We start from the raw sequence: 19,447 nt of genomic DNA, 5'->3' as shown, positions 1-19,447 counted from the left end.
CATTCTTGCTAACTTACAGATGTTAGCATCATAATAAAACTTCACATCAATGCAGTGATCTTTGAGGCAATATTATTATATTAATAAGTTTATATCAGTGTATAATAGTACATTGTGGACACCAGTTTTGCTGCTTTAACTAACTGTTGATTTTGATTTTACCTGGACTGACACCATCTTAATAGTTTTGACGTGAATATGATGACAAACAACTGGATGTAGTTAATTTTACTAAATTACAGGAGTCAAATCTGGTCAAAAACAACCATTATATGTTGAATTTCCCTTTATTTTATGCCCAACTGTGAGCCAAACATGAGTTAAACCTAATGTATAATTAGCATAATATTTTTGAATAGTTAATAATAGTAAAATGTGGACACCAATTTTGCTGTTTAAACTACCTATTGATTTTGGTTTTACCTGAATCAGAACCATCACAGTAGTTTATGACTTGAATATGACAACAGCTGGATTTAGTAAATTTTACTGAGTTACAGGAGTCAAATCTGGTCAAAAACAACATTTACGTGTTGAATTTTGCATTGATTTGTGAACCAAACGTGTGAAAACCTGCTTCCTCTTCGACAACAGGCCACAGCTGGACGCTCTCAGACGCTCTTGCTCTCGTTTAACTCACTTTACAGCTCAGGATTGGGCTACCGGGGAAACCCAGCACATGTGAGGTGTTTACTGGAAGGCGATTGGATTAGGCACATGCTGCTGAAGGGGGGAGAGCTGAGAGCTTTAACCCGATTATTGCCTTTTCCTTCGCACACCAACGCCGGCGGGTGTGTTTGCAGCGGGGAGGCTGCCGGGTTGATCTGATTGATCGAGAGCGATGACAGTAACGGAAGGCGTGATTGACGAGATGGGTCATGAAACGGCAGGAGAAGCCCTCCGGCGCATGGAGCTTCATGTGGTTGTTGTTTGAATGTGTGACCCAAAGATTGTGGTGCTTTCATCCAACAAATCAGTACATTTTGATGTTAAAAATACAATAAGTAACGTTGGCAGGCAAGAAGAACATATGTGACTATATGAATAAGTGATGAAACATTGCTATTAGGAAGCAGAAATACTAGTGAGATTAATAAATTATTTATATTTTAAGAATATGCTATGCAGTTTAACTGTTACTGTTAAGATGTTAGATAGTTAATGGTGTGTGGCCATGGTGTCCAGCACGATCTGACTGTATTTAAATGTAGAAAATTAAAGTAAGGCTGTCTATATGCTGCAAAAAATCTGGCAGATATCAAAAAAGTGGAACACTGTAGTGTTCAAAATATACAAAAACAATGAAATTAACTGCAAACAGAAAAAAAATGTGTGATTTTACAGTCCTGCTGTGCAAAAGAAGAAATTACCATTTACTGAAATACAGATTTTTGATGTAAACATTAATTACAGTTATGAGCATTTTTTTTTTCTATAATTTACTTAAATAAAAAATATTTCTGCGATTTTACCTGATATTACCTGTAATTTAACAATGAAAATCTGTGGAAAATTATTTATCATTTTTTCGCTCATATTTAGAAACATGCATAGCCATAATCAGCAGCATTTAAAATATGTTTTGATTACTACATGATATGATTACAGTTAACATCCAAATACTTGTTTTTTTTCAGTGTTTCAACATCTAAGCTTCAGTTTTGCTCAGTTTTGACTGTGTCTTCTTTGTGTTAGCCTAGTCAGCCAGTCTAATTTTGAATTTCCATTTCACTGACAGTCAAATTAGTCAACCCTTGAAGGAAAAATGTTTGTAGAGCATTCAGCAAAAAACTCACAACAAAAGACTCCGAAAAGTCAAATAGAATCAGGTATCATCAACTTAATGTCAACCAATTTGAAACGAAAAGCAGCAAGCATTGCTACAAGCTTCAACATCTCATTATATTATGTCTGCACCAGCTGTAATTTGAAATAAACAAGCTCAGTGACTGAAAAGCACCAGATGAAGCAACTAGTTGTGGTTCTTATTGTCTTAATGTGACCTGAATGTGCTCCGTTAGCAGCAGCGCTCTGGGAGAAAAGCTTTCATGTGCTCCATTATTTATCTCAACCTTTGATAGACTCAGACTCTCGCCTGGAAACGCTTGATGATGTTGATATCCTCAGCTAATTACCGTAATTACACCCCCCTCTCGGCGGTCTGGTGCAGGGCGGGGTCACTTTCCCCTAACGAGGATCCTAACGAGGATGGATGAGTCACTCTGGATGGTCTGAGTTTGGTAGAAAAAAGAGGAAAAAGGCGACAGACAGAGACAAATAGCTGGTTCATCTTCACTCTGATCTATTTTAATGTAGTTTCACTACAGGTAGTGAATCTCAAAACGAGGTTCAAGGACCCTCAGGGGTCCTGGAAGGAGTTTTAAGGTGCAGAGGGGTAATAGTATTAGTAGTAGGAGGTTTAGATTAGTGTAAAAGTCCAACTGAACAGAGGACATAGAATAGAACAGAATAGAAATGCTTCCTTGATCACCAAGGGGCAATTCATTAGCAAGCAGAAAGAATAAAATGGCGATTAAAAACAAATAAATAAGCAGAAATATCCGGTAAATCAAAGTGAAAAATGCACCGTAAAGTAGCAAATGCACAAAAATACTACAGTAAAAATACAGTGAAACAAGGAAATTATATGTCCCGTTAACCTTCAGAGTTCTAATTTCTTCCCCATTTTTCCCCCATTTTTTTCCATTTTACTCATTTTCCCCCATCATTCCCCATTTTCCCCATTTTTTTTCCCATTTATTTTTTCAATTTTTGTCCCATTTTTCCCATTGTTGTCGGATTTCTGCCCCCCCCCCCCCTCGGTTTCTTCTGTTCCCCCCATTTTTCTCATTTCCAAATCTTTTTCCATTTTTTTTTCCATTTTCCCATTTACCCCCCCCCCCATTTGATTCCATTTTTTTGGTGTGATTTGTGACTTCTTTTTTTAAAACATTTCTGAGTTCTTTCTCCTTCTCCATGTTTACATTATTTCCATGGAGATTCAGGACTTTATATTGGAATGAAAACTGACCCTAGAGTGAGTAGAAATGTGACAGGAGCAAAATTATTCAATAGCATTGGTGTGTTTTATGCAGCGACAGTTAAAACCCAGTTTCTCCTCCATGGTATTGACCTGCTCTTAGCCTGAATAAGTCTAAATCGCTGCTCTTTCAGTGCTTTTACTGATTTATTTATTTTATTGATGGATTTTCTAAAGCCCTAATTTGCACTCGCTCCTGGCACAGCGGCTTTTTATTCAATTTAGCTCCAAGCTGGGTGAAATTAGCAGCTTTTTGTGTTCATTACTTTGGTGGATCAACTCAGCAAGAAAATCCCACTTTGAATTAGAAGTCAGAGGATGAAAATATGGATGAAAATAAGCCTAAAAAGATGAAAATATGAGCAGAAATCACCAGTCAGGTGCTGTAATTCTATTTATATGTGTATGATATGTATACTTTTATAAATTCCAGGGTTATTCGATGTCTGTGTCTGGTCAAAACACGCTCAACAAATAAGACAACTAAAGAAGAAGCTGTTTTAAAATAGCAGTGAGTCATTATAGGTATCTGTAATAACACGCTGCATGTCCGTCTGCAGCAGAAATCGCTGCTGTCGCAAATAAAGCAAGAGATAACAGTGAAGAAGAACAGAGCGAAGACAACTGAGGAAGAGAGACTCTGTAAAGGTTTTTATTGCCGCCGTATAAACAGAACAGTTAGTTAAAGGAGGAGAAGCAGGAAGTCGGAGTCAGCAGCTGCAGTTTCATCCGTGGAAGTAAATGGAGGGAAAGAATGAAACTGACCTGGCTTAAATGCTCCTATTTATACTTTTACTTTGCACTCAGGCTCAGTTTGATTCACAGCAGCTGGATTATTTTGGTACAGTACAGAAAAAGGTTGAAAACTGATGCACTTAATAAGTAAAAGTTGTGATTTTATTACTAATTAAGTAATGAAAGTTGTCATTATGCACAGAAATAGGCTATCTGCTTGTTAAACTGTAATATATCATATTGTAGTTTCATTATTATGGAAGCAGTCATATGTGGACAGCACTGAACTGCAATAGTTTGTCCAAATTTAACTATTTTGTCACCATGAAATAGTAAAATATCATCTGTAGTTTAACAAAACAAATTAATGCTAAAACAGTGCAAAAGTGTAACTCGGGGAGTCTAATTTCTTTTATATTCACACTGCTGAGATGAGACAGACAGACAGACAGACAGACAGACACACACACACACACACATATATATATATATATATATATATATATATATATAGATCCATACATAGAAAGAAAGATATATTATGATATTGTTCCTGAAATACTCAGAAGTGAAGCGAGTTCTTATTTCTTACACCTGAAGGCAGCATGAGTGTGCAGGTCTGGACTCCAATCTGTTCACCTGGCCTTCACCTGCACACACACACACACACACACACACACTGTCACAGGAAGACTGATGATGTCATCCTGCTGGGTGTGGGTGTGGTGCAGGAGGATAATTATCTTCTTCTCAAAGTCTCATCTGGCCTCCATCTGCTGGACTCACCACAGAAATAAGAGACATCCCATAATATCTACTAACAGTCAGCACGTTTACACACCTGGAAGCTGCTCAACAGATGATCAGACTTTCCGTCTTTTAGTCGCCTCAGGCATTATTTTAAGCTAAAGACAGCTGCATTACTAAACAGTTATTTAACCAAAAACTAGAGGGTTTTTTAGAACAATTTGCTGTTTTTTTTTTCCCACAGGTTTTTTTGTAAAATATGTGAAAAAAGGGTAAAACAACTTTCTTTGTTGAATAATTACAACAAGGCAAGTAAATCTACATTCAAATGTTGTAAAAACATGAATTACTGTTTGCAGAAATGCAGATTTTTGACGTGGACGTTGTTCATTGTCTCGGCCTGTTTTTGAACTTGTGTTACTCTTTGTGAAAGTTGTGTTCCTGTTAATGTGTTTTCCTCTGTGAAAATTGCCTGTAAGCCGCTGCTGTGATGTTTATTCATGTTGTCAGAAACGGCGCTAACAGCAGATCTTGTCATCCTCCGTCCGAGAGGCTCCAAATATCTGCTAGCAGACGTTCAGAATGAAAATAGCCCTGCTTTGATAGAGGCCCGCTGGTTCTGGTACCACCCAGTGGATGAGGGGGAAGATGTGTGAGTCCAATTCAAATAAAACACAATAATCTCAGCTTCTACAAAGGAGTTTTTAGCTCAGGCTGCTGGTGTTTATGCCACAGACAAGAATAGGAGCAGAATGTTGTGATTAACAGCAGTAATAATCACAGTTTGGGCTGTTTTCAACGTAAACTTCTGCAGTTTCTGTGCAAATCTCACTGTGTTTTTCCAGATGTTTGACGTTGGTGCAGGAGATCCACACAAAACCCATTTTCACCAAATCGTCTTTAAAACCATTTTTCTTGTCTGCAAGTGAGACAAGTCACCATGAAGCGCATATTTGAACACTATTTCTGCAATTAAAGCTCCTTCGAGTTGATTTTAAACTTAATTCAAGCACCACAGTGCAGGAAAACCATTATCTCCCACAAGGACCACTATTTAAAAGCACATCATTCATCTTATTTCCACTGCTGTTTCATGTTTTAATCATCTAATCCCCACAATTGCCAAAATTACACTATTTATTAGAAGAAAAAACGTCAAAACATAAAGGATTGTCTGTTGAACTGCTCATCTGACATGCAGCATTGCATTAACTGAATTAAACTAAACTTAAATAATGATATTAAATCAAAATGACGTTATTGTTTATTTTTTCTCATTTAAAAACTCACCACAAACAAGCCTCATGCACCAGCTTTTGTAAATTTAAAATATAATCGGTTCTCCTCAGCTCAACTAAAAGTATATTTGATCAAAATCTCATTATTCCACATGTCTCACTTAAAAATACACCAAATATAAACCATCAGCACTAACAAAAATCTGTTAAAAATGCAACCGTGAAGCTTTGATTGACTCAGCTATGACTAACGGTTACGTGAGGAAAATTGTTCTCAAAAGTACAGAAAGAAATTAAACTTGTAATTTTTGTAAAATAAATAATAATTGATATATTTTTTAATGATTTGTAGCATTATTGCTGTGCCCAGAAGACATTTATCTCTACTTCTGTTCATGGTTGTTCTGTTTCCATGGAGGTGCAGGACTTTAAAGCTGCTGTCCGGAGTTTCCGTTTGTTTTCAATTTATGTATCATTTTTTAACAAAGCTTAAATGTGTTAGTCTAGTTCGATACTATAATATAAAGTTAGTATAACGCCATATGAAAATTTATTCCTGAGCTCCGCCTTCCTCTCATAGACCCCCATGTTATTCCAAAAAGCGCCGGTTGCTGCCGACCAATTAAGTTCGAGCTTCAGCTTTGTCATGCTGTCAATCAACGGTTACGCGCACAGCAAGCAAACCCATGCAGAGGTGGGCGAGCTACGCACTACGCAACCGCGCGCACATTTGTTTTGCTTGTGGAGGAGAGAGCATCAGGGATCAGCAACTTCCAGAAAAGTTACCAATCCCACGGCTTGTCAGGCCAAGAGACTGCAGGACGTTTTTTGGCTCGGGGTGCTCGCGTCGCTCCCCGACCACGGCCTCCATAGCCCGGCTGACGGCTTCGTTTAGATGCCCGACCTCTGGAGGAAGATGTTGGGGCGTCTGGGACATACTCTTCGTCAGAGGAGTCATGCAATTCTGAACTCTAGATAGAAATAAATAAACAATCTAACACATATACACGCGTAAATGCACTAAGTTTGATAAACAACGTCATCGAGAGGGATACACGAGTGTAATCACATATTGAAACTTTACTCGTTCGTCCTAGCAGATTCATGTTATTTTGGTATTAGGACAAGTTAGACTCAATACAGCATTCTAACGTAATTCCTTTATTATTTACTAAAAGTACTAAATGCAGAAGAGGGGAAAACAGCAAAACAGGCGAGATGCTGCAGCACTCCGGGCACTTCTCTCATGTACTGCGCGCGTGCACAAATAAAGGCGCGAAATCAGAGGGAGGGAGGGACCACCAGTGTTTTGGGAGACGCTGCGATTCAAACTCCGGACAGCAGCTTTAAGTTACGCTTCAAAACACATTAAACTTCCAGAAACTCATGTTATTACGACATTTTTCACCCATTTTCACACTTAAACCAGTCACAAAATCCCTGTCGTCTCGTATCATAAGTCTGTGACATATAAGAACTCACATAAAAACACATCGATATCATCATTTTATTCTATTCTCTTGTTCCTGTTAAACGGTGGAAGATGTGGCTATCGTCGGCTGCCGTGAAAGAAAAACAAGAAACAACGCGTCGGACTTGTCTTTGTAATCACCAAGATTAGATCTTTTAAGTAGAGGTGGTGCTCCTGCTGAGTTTATCTTCATCTATGATTAAAGAAATGTTGTTGTGATGGTGGATTCTGCTTTTTATTGTCCATATTTCAGGTTAGAATCCATTTAGGTGCCTGAGAATCACAACAAAGTTCGTACAGTAATGGCACTGTGGTTAGCGTTAGCATAATGAAGCAGTTGTTGTCGTTTTTCTGGGTTGCGTCTTGGATATTTCAACACTGTTTTTTACTTCTGAGGGGACTCAAAGTTTGTTCTGAAGCTTTAAAGCGATGATGATGATGGCACGTCTGCTGTTGCTTCACTCCAGATATCCTCGGTTACTCTGACTCAGGGGTAATTAACGCTCAGATCGGTATTTGCCTGTTGGGAAAGCACCTGAGGTTGTTTTACTGTCGCCTCGCAGGTTGGGCAGGTTTGTTGGCCTGCAGGGCTTCCTTCATTCCTTCCTTCCTTCCTGCCACTGCTGTCAATCTGAACCTGAGCGGAGATTAGGGATTAAGATTAGAGCAGATTTTATAAGAGATGACATGCTGTTTTCATTAAAGCTGCAGAATGCTGACATTAACCCACGCTAGTTCTGTATTTCCGCTGCAGGTTTGTGATGTTTGCTCCCTAAATGCCACTTGTTGTGATGCTCACTTTCCTCCGCCAGATTGTTCTGAGGTTTAAGCCAAAGCAGCAGCTGGCAGAAGAGGAAGGCTACAAAGCATCACATAAGGATTGATTAGCTCTCATCAGAAAGCTGCTTCCTGTTCTTCTTCTTGACCCAGCTTCAGATGACAGCAGCTCGAGCACATCTGACGTTGAAGGACTTCTTATTTTTAGCTCATTTCAGAGGACATTCACTGTTTTCTAGTGTTTCAGCTCTCCATTTTCCTAAGTCTCCTCTCTGGTCCTCAGTTTAACTCCTAAAACCTCATCTCCGTGCATCAAAATTACGTATTTAGAAGATTTTTAAACATGAAAATAACCCCTTATTGCTTTAAAATGCCCCAAATGTAACCCTACACTGTTGTTTCTTCTGTTATGTGCAGATCTATGAAGTGTAATTCAGCCGTGCATGTTTAAAACTGGAAACTGACACTGAAAAACGGAATTAAATAGAAATACTTTATTAATCCCAGAGGGGAAATGTGGTTGTTACAGAAGAGAAAGTACAGTTCCCACCACCATAAATACAGATAAACAAGCAAAAATGTGCAGCAAATGAAAACATACAATGATGTGTTTTACGTGTAGCACAACATAGTGTACAAGAGTAAGAAAAAAGTGTTATTTACATGTTAGCTGTAAAAAATAAAGGAATTTGTTCTTTTATCATGTGTTGCATTGAAATCACTTTGTTTTGTTATGTGTAAATCAGGATAAAATATCTTTGTTTTCAGGATATTTGCTGTTATTTTCATTCTTTTTTGTGCTTTTTGAACATTATAGTACTACAGTGTTTTTTAACACCCACACCGCCAGATTTTCACAGTTTATCTGCAGGTCTTTTATAGTGTTTAACAGATATTTAAAGGTTCGTATCTTCTATAACAGTAGCTTATTAGTAAAAGCTGCCTGTCATTACTGAATAGAAGTCATTGTCAGACATCTTTTCACAACACAAATCTGCTCAGAAATGTTGAGTTTCAACGCTTTCCTGCAGGTTCTGCAGTTTTGTTTTGTTTTTGTTTTTCTGCAGTGCACACTATAAAAGAAACTTCTTTTGCACAAACAGGTAGCAGGTTATGATTTACCCAATGGAAGCAGCATCAGTTTCTTCCACTTTCCTCCTGCGTTCAGTCAGTTTTCCACCAACGTTGTGTTTTATTTCCAACCTCTCCGGTGCGTGTTCTTTCCGACTATTGGTTGTGTGTTAAATGTGTGATGTGATGCCAGTTGTTTGCAGGAATGCTGCTCTTCCACCATCTCTCCCTCCCTCCTTCGCTGCAGTTTCTGTCCTTTCCTGCTGTGCTGAAAGATGCTCGGATGTTGTGTGTTGTTGCTTTAGTGTGCGTGTCTTTGCGTTGTTGTGTGTTGGAGGGGGAGGAGGCTGGGGTTGGTGGAGGGTTACAGGAAGGAAGCCTTGCTGGAATATGATTACATCTCCCAGTAAACAGGGCAGCGGGAGGAAATGGATCCACAGACTGTCCTCGGGGCATCAGCGTGAACATGCTTCAGAGATTTAATAAGTAATATAACGTTGCTGCGACACACAGGAGAGAAACCACATACCTGAACACAACCTGGACTTTACTGGAACATGTGTCCGGTTAAGATTGTACCTTATTTGAAAAATGTGACCCTCTGGAGTCTGATATTTGTGATATAGTTGGATTTATGGCATCAGAAACTACTTCCTCCACAGTCTTATGAGGGTATTATCTGTAACTTCCAGACCTTACCAATAACTTCCTCATCTCTCTACACATTTTCTAAAATGTCTTGTAAAACCTGAACTGTTGATGATGCTTTTGAGGAACACAACCTAATGCAATGGTAGTAATGTCTTAAAATTGTCTGAAAATATGCACAATTATCTCAGTTTTGAAAGGATATTGAGTTCCTTCTATGGGTTGCCCTCTTTATAGGCTCTGTTTGGGTGAGAATGTGGAGATAATCCTCCTCCTTCATTATACCATTGAACCAAAACAGCTCCAGAGCATGATACTGCCACCACCATGCTTGACTGTAGGTTTGGTGTTTTTGGAATTAAAGCCCTCCCCTACTCTTGCTCACTGTGGCCAAACAGCTCAGTTGTTGTCTTTGTCCATGTGAGGCCTTAAGGCAAAAATATCACATCATTGAGTCAAAAATATACATACGGCAATGCTAATGTTTCATTAAACGTTCACTAGGTACTTTTGGTAGCCGTTTACAAGCTTCTGGTTGTGTCTTTGACCACTTCTCTTGACAGAATTGGTGCTGTTCAACTAAATTTGTTGTCTTTCTGATACAAACTTGTCTTTTCATCACATTCCACAGGTTCTTGATGGGGTTTATGTCAGAACATTTTTTGGAGACTGGTCTAAAACTTTCATTCTAGTCTGATTCCTTTTTTTTCAAACCACTGTTTGGGGTCATTGTCTTGTTGAAAGACCAAACTGTGTCCAAGATCAACCTTCTGACTGATTACAAATGTTTAGGTAGTCCTCCTTCTCCATTATTGCATTTCACCATAACAGCCCCAGAGCATGATGCTGCCACCACCGTGCTTCACTGTATGGTGTTCTTGAAATTAAAGGTCTCCCCTTCTCTTGACCAAATATACTTTTGGTCATTGTGGGCAAATTGCTCAGTTTTTGTTCCATCTGACCACAGAACTTTCCTCCAGAAAGCCTTTCCTTTGTCCTTGTGAGGCCTTAAGACAAACCCTTAAAGTACCTAGAAAACGGAATCAAAATAAGTTTAGAAGGGTTAGTAAAGTATGTAGATTCCCATACTTATACTGTTCTTCTTAACTAATATTTCATTGGTTTAAAATGTTCTTTCACCTCAAAATGCTACTTCAGCATGAATTTTGCCCGAGCAAAGAAGTAAAAAACTCCACGTCAGACTCATACTGTCGTGCAGAGTTTGCATTTGCAGGGTTCCGGTTGTGGATTTTGGATTCGTTGGGTGGATTTCTCTCGATAAGTAGAATGTCAAAGAGTAGTTTTATACCTTTTTTGACTGGTGCTGCTGCTGGAAAAGGTGTGACCTTCTCTACTCTGTAAACCATCTCAGAGTTGCAAAATTAGCACTTCCACCGGGTTGTTTCACCGCTGCTGGGCAAATTTTCCATACTGTCACACTTTTATCAGGTTTTCCAGCAATTCTGTGCATTTCAAGGTGAGGCCTGGGATTTTTACATGGATGGTCTGGCCCATATTTGCACTTTACTCACTATGTTCATGACAAAATATCTGCAAACCACATTCTGTGGGACTTTCTAAACCTCACTGGACTGACAGCTATAGATAAAGGAAGCAGAGAGCAACACAGCACAGCAAAATATCATTATCAAGCCATAAAATAAAGAGAATTTACTTTCATTTGAGGCTTATAGGGTGCAGACCTCAGCACGACTTCAATGAAATTCTGCCGCAGTTGTATCTTCACTATTCAGCCTCTTTCACTGATTTAAACTGGTGACTTATTACACCCACAAAAACTAACTTTTTCCAGATGGAACAAAGATTTATGAAGAACTAAAGCTGCTTTGCGCTGACTCGCAAACATCTGAAGAAGACAGAGTCACTTTTGGGATGAATTATGTCTATTTTAAGCATAATTGCAGCAGGAAACTTTAATGCCAGCCCACACAAATGTCCCTTTCAGTCTCTTTGGCACTTCTCCTTCACAGAAACAGAAATTATGTTCCCTTGCCATAAGGTTTCCGTGGCCTTGCTGCAGTTTGTTGCCATGGTGAGGCGAGCGGTGCTGCAATTTTCCCAAAGTTTGCTTCATCTATGCTTAATATGTGGACATCGCAGGTCTCTGAACAGACGGGATCTTGAGCAAAGAAGAAACCTCTACAGTGTTTGTTTGAACTTGTAGCTTTTATTATAAGTTTCTGCTTCTTGGAGACATAGTGGGAATTCAACCAGATTTCACTTCACTCTTTAAAAAAGGCACAAAACAACAAAAATACAAAGACCAAAAAATTACCATAACATTGCACAGATCAACCACAAAAATTAACAGAAAACACCCACAAAGACATAAACAACCAAAATCTGCCACAAAACCACCACAAAGAGCAAAAAAGAAAGAAATGTGACAAAAACACACCAAGATGTAAAAGTCCAAAACCGTGGGTGTAAATCATCCCCAAAAATGCAAATAACAATCAAAGCATACCACAATAACATGTAAAATGACCGAGATGTTTTGCAAAACAACCACAAAAGACATAAAATGAACAAAGTATTGCACAAAACAATTTCAAAAATACATACAATTACCAAAAATGTGACACAAAGCAACCACAAAAAGCAAAACAGTATTATACTATAAAACCTTATAGTATTGCATTATAGTATTGCAGGACTTTGGAGTGCTTTAACAGTGACTTAAGGGTTCTAATCTTCTATAACAGTAGCTTATTTGTAAAAGCTCCCCACCATTATTGTAGTTATTGTCAGATGTCTTTCACAACACAAATCTGCTCAGAAATGTCGACTTGTAATGCTTCCCAGTAGGTTGTATTGTCCTTAAATGTTAAAACCCCTCAGATAAGGTGTGCATTCTTTACTGGAAATCCAAAATCTGTTATGTCACTAATGCTTTACATATGTGACACACATAGACTGTAATTAGACTAAATATTTGGGTCGTAGGCCGAGCCAAGCTGACAGAAGCACCTGTAATGGGAAGAATATTTCCACCATCATGTACATGCAAATAACAGAAACAGTCATGTGCTTTAAACAGACAGGAAAGAAACACACGACTCTGAGAAGTGAAATTATATAAAGATAAACATGATGTAACGGGAGTTTCTTGAAATCGAGTGTCAGAATATTTTATCAGGCCTTGAGGAACCACATTTTAAACCTCCCAGTCTTGTTCTAGTAAACCGGCGCTTGGAGAGAAACCACAACGCTGACAAACATCTCTCTGCCCGTCACCTGGTGATAAACGACGCTCGGCCTATCGACTGATGTCAGGCGGGATACACCTGATTGACTGTGTGATGTATGAACGCTCATGTGTTTGTGTGTGAGACAGCGGGAAGGCGAGAGCGTGGCATTGTGGGTAATATCTGTAGACTCCCACGCCGGTGACGCAGGCGGCAGGTCGTAGATCTTCGACTGTCCACATCAAACCTCTGCTTGCTCTGCTGCTTTCCTCACTGTTCATTTGTGTGTGTGGGTTGTTTACATCAACAACACACACGTCATCGCTTATAGAGGTGACTGAACCTTCAATCTCTGCTTTAAACATGATGTTCGGGTCATGCAGGCCTGGGAGAGGTGAAGCTCTGAGGGAAACCCGGCTCTGAATATGGAGTTATGCTGATTTATTGGTTTTCTGGCGTACTAGCTTCGGGTTGAGGCTGTGTTTGGAGTGTTTAACATTTTGCCATTCAGAACTTAGAAATACCTCAAACCCAGGCTTACTTTTTACATCGGTTGCACCAAGCTCTTTTATTTAACCTCAACCAGCATCTTTCATTGCGTTGTTTGGCAGCAAATAATACATTTTAAAGCTACCCTTTTAGCCAGTTCCCATACACATTATGTAAATGGTTTTAAAGAAATGTGTTGATCAGTGTTGAGGAGCTTGAAGGTAGTAAATAAGTAGCTCTTCTTGGCTATAATATATTCAGTTGTAAATTTTATTTTCATTTCTGACTCTTAACTGCTGCTGCCTGTCACTGAAATGCTAAACCTGTTGAAGTTCAGCACGAGTTTCTCTAAAATAGTTTGCTTTATTAACATTTTAATTCAGAACTTTGATGCCCTGACAACAAAAACTCTGTTTCTCGTCACTCTTTGCAATAAATACAATAAGTAATCTTGTCCAATGTTCCCAAACGGCTTACTTGCATTAGTAGACTGTACTTGTCAGCTGTGCTCAAAGAGGCTTCTAGTCTCCTCTCAGTTAATGCAGATGCATGGCCATAAATTGGTTTGCAAAGAATGAAATAATGATAAGAATTTTGTTTGTATGGCGCCTTTCGAGAAAGGACATATTAGACAAATATTGAAAACAAATTCTAACATGAAATATAGCAAGATAAAACAATTTAGTCAAATACATGCTCTTTGTATGGCACCTTTCAGACAACAGCTACTGCGTAAAAGCACCTTCCATTAAAAACGATCATGATTATCACAAACAAAGCCACCTATCAAGTCTAAATATATGGGTTAAGACCCTACAGTGTTCTATATAGTATGATTTTACCTGAGTAATTTACATATAAGGGATTAAAAAACCCCAGCAGTGATATAAAATACTATCTTACGTGACTATATTACAAAATAAGGCTGAGGCCCTACAATATTGATAATTATGGCCTATAATCTAACTTATATAATGTTATAGCTAAGACCTTGTAGCATTATAAATTACATAACTAAGCCTAACTAATATAAATATTATGGCTAAACCCTACAGCATTATTAATTATGTAGATTTATCTGACCAATGTAGAGCTTAAGTCTTGACTCTACAAAAATAAACATGAAAACCCAACAGATCCAACTATCCCTGGACTCCTATGGACAAGTTTTGTTTTTATGTTTTCTTTCATTTTATGTGGATTGTATTTTGGGTTTTGTTATTTTTTGTTGTCGTATGTAGTAAAAAAGTTTAGTAAATGAGGCGTTTAAATGTCAGATTTATTGCAATTAAAATCTAATTATTATATCTATCAAGGGAGACGTATTAAATATCATGCAAGCCAGTGCAATCGATGAAATATTTAGCCAAATTAGATGGATTTTTGGTCGCACTCTGCAGTCCTGTATGTGCTTCCTACATTCGAACTGTGCTTACTTATATATGTAAATGATGTGTTTCGGGACACAAATTTTCAACAATTTTCTTAACCGTTAGTCGGCAGCGTTATCAATTATTCATCACGAGTTATAATCATTAGTTCAACAGATACACAATGGACATTGTTCTTTATGCACATTATACCAGCTGTAAAAGCAGCCTATAGGATCTTTACATGCAGTTTCTAGCTGGAAACCGTTAATTGTCACAGAGGTCTTTGTCATGGTGCCCCTTGCTGGTTAAACCCCCACAATGCTACAGCGTTAAACACAAATGTGTCGTCTTCCATCTTTCTAAACAGTAAGAGACTCAACCAAGCGCTACAGCTAATCTGCTATAGATTTTTTCGACTTTTATGTCCGTCTGCTGCTGCTTCGTCTCTCTGAATCTGTATTTATGGCACGTATTGCATATCTTTACGTCCAGAGGGATCCTTCCGCTCATCTGGAGTTTTCTCACATTTTTCGATCTCCCAGTCAAGGGTCTGAGGATAAAGACGGATATATGGTGTAAAATTGTTAAAAATGCCTCTGAGACAAATCTGCAGATTTAGGATATTCAAATAAAATTGACTTAACTTGACCTCAAGTGAGATAAATGTGGTTTTATATTCTTCTTTGCACGCTTAATTGGAAGTCAAAGTTTTACGGATGTTTTAAGACAAATGTTGACATTGGATGACACTCACTTACACCGGGGAGGCACACCATCCTGATGTATAGGTTGAAGGAAAATTCCAGTTTTGGCATTGAAATGCAACAAATGTCTCTGAGTATGCTTGAACTGGACACGGTTCAGTTGCTTTAAGGCACCGGGTTACTGAGATACCTCAAGTAAAATCTATTTAACCTCCCAAATCTCTCTCTAGGCTTCACAATCTGTACTGCAAACCACAGTTTCTATCCTTACACCCTGGATTCGGATAAAGAAAAGCTCAGAGAATAAGTCCAGAAAGGTGTCATAGGAACACGGTTTTAGATACAGAGCTGCTTCTTGATCCGACAGAACAGGAAGAAGGACAATATTAGGTCAGAATAAAGTGAAAGTGGTTAAAAAAAGTACTGAAACATGATGGAACGGAACTCCATTTGGCTCGGCAGTCTCTACAGAATGCCACTTATGAATCATGTGTGTTGTTTACAAACCTCGGTTTGCATTTTATGGGGCAACGCGAAGCCGAACAAACCACATGCAAAAATGCAGCAAATTAAACTAAACCGTTGTGATCCAGAGCGGATGAAACACACAACAGTCGGCCAAACTGTCAGTGAAATATGTTCCAGGCGGCAAAGCTCAGATCCGCTGTGATGCACTTAGTTTGATTACATTCAGTTATTGTATATATTTACATAATGCTGACTATGAAGGAGCTTTATCTGAAATATTGTGGTTGAAAAAGACAAGTTTGGATTTAATTTGATTGTATGTTTTAATAAATATGTCATCAATGCAGATCAACTGGTTTGCAGACAGTTGGTGTTCATTAACCCTTTGAATTTCAAAACCTACCATTGGCTTTCAACGGCACATCAAACCATGCGCCAAGATTGCCTGAATTTTTGTCACATGACTGTTGGTGGCAACTGAGTCACTGGCAGCTTCACAGTTTCGCCAAGGACTCCAGAATTATTTTTGTTTTGTTTTTTAGACATTCTTTTGGAGCAAAAGGATTATTTCTGGTGAATTTTTAAATGCAACAATCAAAATAAATAGATTTTGATGCAATGTTGAAAGTTTAAGCTTAGATTTACTTGATTTTTTGGACTGAACCACACATTTAAGGACTGCAACAAAGCTGCCGTTCACCAGAAAAGCCTCTGAATTTCTGTCACATCACAGCTGGTTGCAACTGAGTCACATTTGGCTTCATGGTTGCACTGAGGACTGCAGAATTTTTTTGTGGCATCATGGTTTAGAAACAGCAACTGGATGGAAGATGCATTCTGTGTGGTGAAACATCTTTCTAAAGTTGTTATACGTTTGTTTAAAAAAAATTGCAAACAAAAAAATAATTTGCTGGACCCAGATTTTGACAAAAACAACAACAAAAAAATATGTGTCTCTTCATGCAGTGGAGAAGCAAAAAACAGTAAACAGAGGAGCAAGTTGTTGAAAGATACATCCAGCATGGTGAAACATCTTTCTAGAGCTCTCTGTGCTGTGTCTCGGACCAGCTGACAGCCCGGGCCGATCAGACAGGACTGCTGAAGAAGCGCAGCTGTGTCTAATCATTAATCAGCAGTAATTAAAGCCTGGCTCACCCCGTCACTCCCCGTAGGATCACTGTCTCTGCCGGCTCCATACCAGTCACACTCTGCTCTGGTCTGTCACGGCTCCGGATTGCCCCCGCCACCTCCGTCCTGTCCTCCAGCCTGTTTCTGGGGCTCTCCCTTCCACCCCTGCCTCGGCTCCCACAGCCGCCCCGTGTTCCCTGCTTCACGTCGGCAGCCCCAGAGTGCGTCGCCTCAATCTACTGGCTTCTGCACCGGCCTGCCGGCCCCACTCCCCCTGTTGGACTCTTGATTTGTCAGTCACGGTGTTTTATTTTAGGTTAGGTTTTTGCCCAAGTAGTGGCCAGTTTGGTTGTTATTATTTAGTTAGTTTTGAGTTCCATTTGGTCTTGATTAAATCAGTAAATTTCTGAATAGACTTTGGTTGCCTGGGTTAATTTCCCCAGTGCTTTGGCTTTTCTTTGTTTTGAGTGAAATAAATATTTGTTTAGAAAATGTCTGGGTTCAACAACCCCCGTTCATGACAGCTATACATCCATCCTCTATACACCGCTTTATCCTCACTAGGGTCGCGGGGGGAGCCGGAGCCCATCCCAGCTGACTCGGGCAAAGGCAGGGGACACCCTGGACAGGTCGCCAGTCTGTCACAGGGCTACATACACAGACGAACACTCACACTCACATTCACACCTACGGGCAATTTAGAGTACTCAATTAACCTCAGCATATTTTTGGACTGTGGGAGGAAGCCGGAGTACCCGGAGAAAACCCACGCATGCTCAGGGAGAACATGCAAACTCCATGCAGAAAGATCCCAGGCCCACCCCGGGATTCGAACCAGGGATCTTCTTGCTGCAAGGCGAAAGTGCTAACCACTACTCCACTGAGCAGCCCACAGCTATACAGAGTTGTAGAAATAAAAGACTAGTTTGTAGAAGTTGTAAAAATGTAAATAGTAGGATATGTATACCATCATTTTTCCCCCATTTTTTGTAAAAGTTGTGGGCCACTGGAAAAAAAAAGTTGTGCATTCTGATTCCAGGTTTTTGTTCTGTTTTAGAGCCGGGTTCTGCTCGAGGTTTCTTCCCTGTTAAAAGGGTGTTTTTCCTTGCCACTGTCGCCTTTGGGCTTGCTCTGGGGGTCAGGCATTTGGGTTCTGTAAAGCGTCTTGAGACGAGTTGACTGTAATTGACGCTATATAAATAAAATTGAATTGAATTGAATTATTGTAGAATGAGCAATCTAAGAAATGTAGCTTTTTCATGATTTACAGCATTTTAACTGTCATTCTGCACAGAAAACATTTATAGTTCTCTCTGCTTCTAGTCATGGTTGTTCTGTTTCATTAGAGGTGCAGGACTTTATTTTGCAGTGAAAAATGAACCAGCAGTGAGCAAAATCATGGCAGCAGTCAAAAACAGGTGTTCAGAGGGGTAAAATGCCAAATAAAGCATTAAATCATGATATTGAGCGGCCTAAACCTCAAAATTTACTAAGTTTTTGCCTTGCAAAGAGACTCGACGTCAAGCATGAGGTCAGTTTTTTGTTTCCCAAAAGTGCTTTGGGTTTTAATTGGAATAATCTGATATAAACTTTTAATGAAGGTCAGAGTCAGTGACGTGAGTAAAGCCGGACAGGTGCAGATGGAAAGTTTGATGGAACAGATCGAAAGCAGCCGTGAAGGACGACGATGGTGATTGGTCAGAAAAATGTGCACGCTCCGAGCAGGAAATGACACGGGCAGGGCAAACAGGAAGCGCGAGGCAGAGCGGCGGTGTTGTTCCAGCGTGTTTTCTTTCCCGTCCGTTCCCATTCCCTCGCTCGCCGTGGCCCGATGCCAGGCCCGGAGAGGAAGGAGGGAGGAAGGGGAGCGAGGCATTCTGGGGGATTCCCCTCCAACCCCTCGACCCTCCATCCTCCGTCCGCAGGCTTTAAACTGCTGTGAACTGGACTCCAGCCTTCAGAGACTCTGAAGTGTTGCATTGTCTCGTGCAGCAGCGTTTGAGTTCTTCTGTCATTGACACACAGTTCATGCTCTGTTTTTCTGGGACTTTTTGCCTCATTATGTGACGCTCCGGCTCTTTGGCTGCATTTGTCGGGTGGACAGAAACATGTCTCCGGTGGGATGATGCTGCTAGATGTCTTTTGGAGGTGTAAGTAGGCAGTTATTTGCCAATGCATCAGCCACAGTATGCTAAAATATCACAAGTGAGAGTCTGTCATCTTGTTTCGAAGCCTCAAGTGGGTTTTAAAGTAGCTGACGTTGCTTTATCAGACTTTAAATTCCTGACAGAAGACTAGTTATCTGCTCTAGTCATTATATTTAATGTGGCAGTGGAAGAGAAATGCTTA

General features: G+C 39.6%; 1 protein-coding gene across 3 annotated transcripts in view; it reads left to right on the top strand.

Annotated features, from left to right (window-relative positions):
* The window catches only part of usp6nl (USP6 N-terminal like), a 118,090-nt gene that overhangs the window by 20,758 nt on the left and 77,885 nt on the right, over positions 1–19,447 (top strand). Inside the window, exon 1 of one of the 3 annotated variants that reach the window (XM_022193755.2) lies at positions 19,041–19,248. The exons of the other annotated variants lie outside the window; for them this stretch is intronic. Within the exon in view, the coding sequence (XP_022049447.1) occupies positions 19,221–19,248 (28 nt within the window). The 5' untranslated portion in view covers positions 19,041–19,220. Of the gene's footprint in view, positions 1–19,040; positions 19,249–19,447 lie in introns of those variants that run through there. 3 annotated transcript variants of the gene reach the window in all.

Source organism: Acanthochromis polyacanthus, chromosome 1 (genome assembly GCF_021347895.1).
Source record: "Acanthochromis polyacanthus isolate Apoly-LR-REF ecotype Palm Island chromosome 1, KAUST_Apoly_ChrSc, whole genome shotgun sequence".
NCBI classification, from domain to species: domain Eukaryota; kingdom Metazoa; phylum Chordata; class Actinopteri; family Pomacentridae; genus Acanthochromis; species Acanthochromis polyacanthus.
The sequence above is the reverse complement of the archived record's forward strand: the minus strand, read 5'-3'. Positions and strand labels throughout refer to the sequence as shown.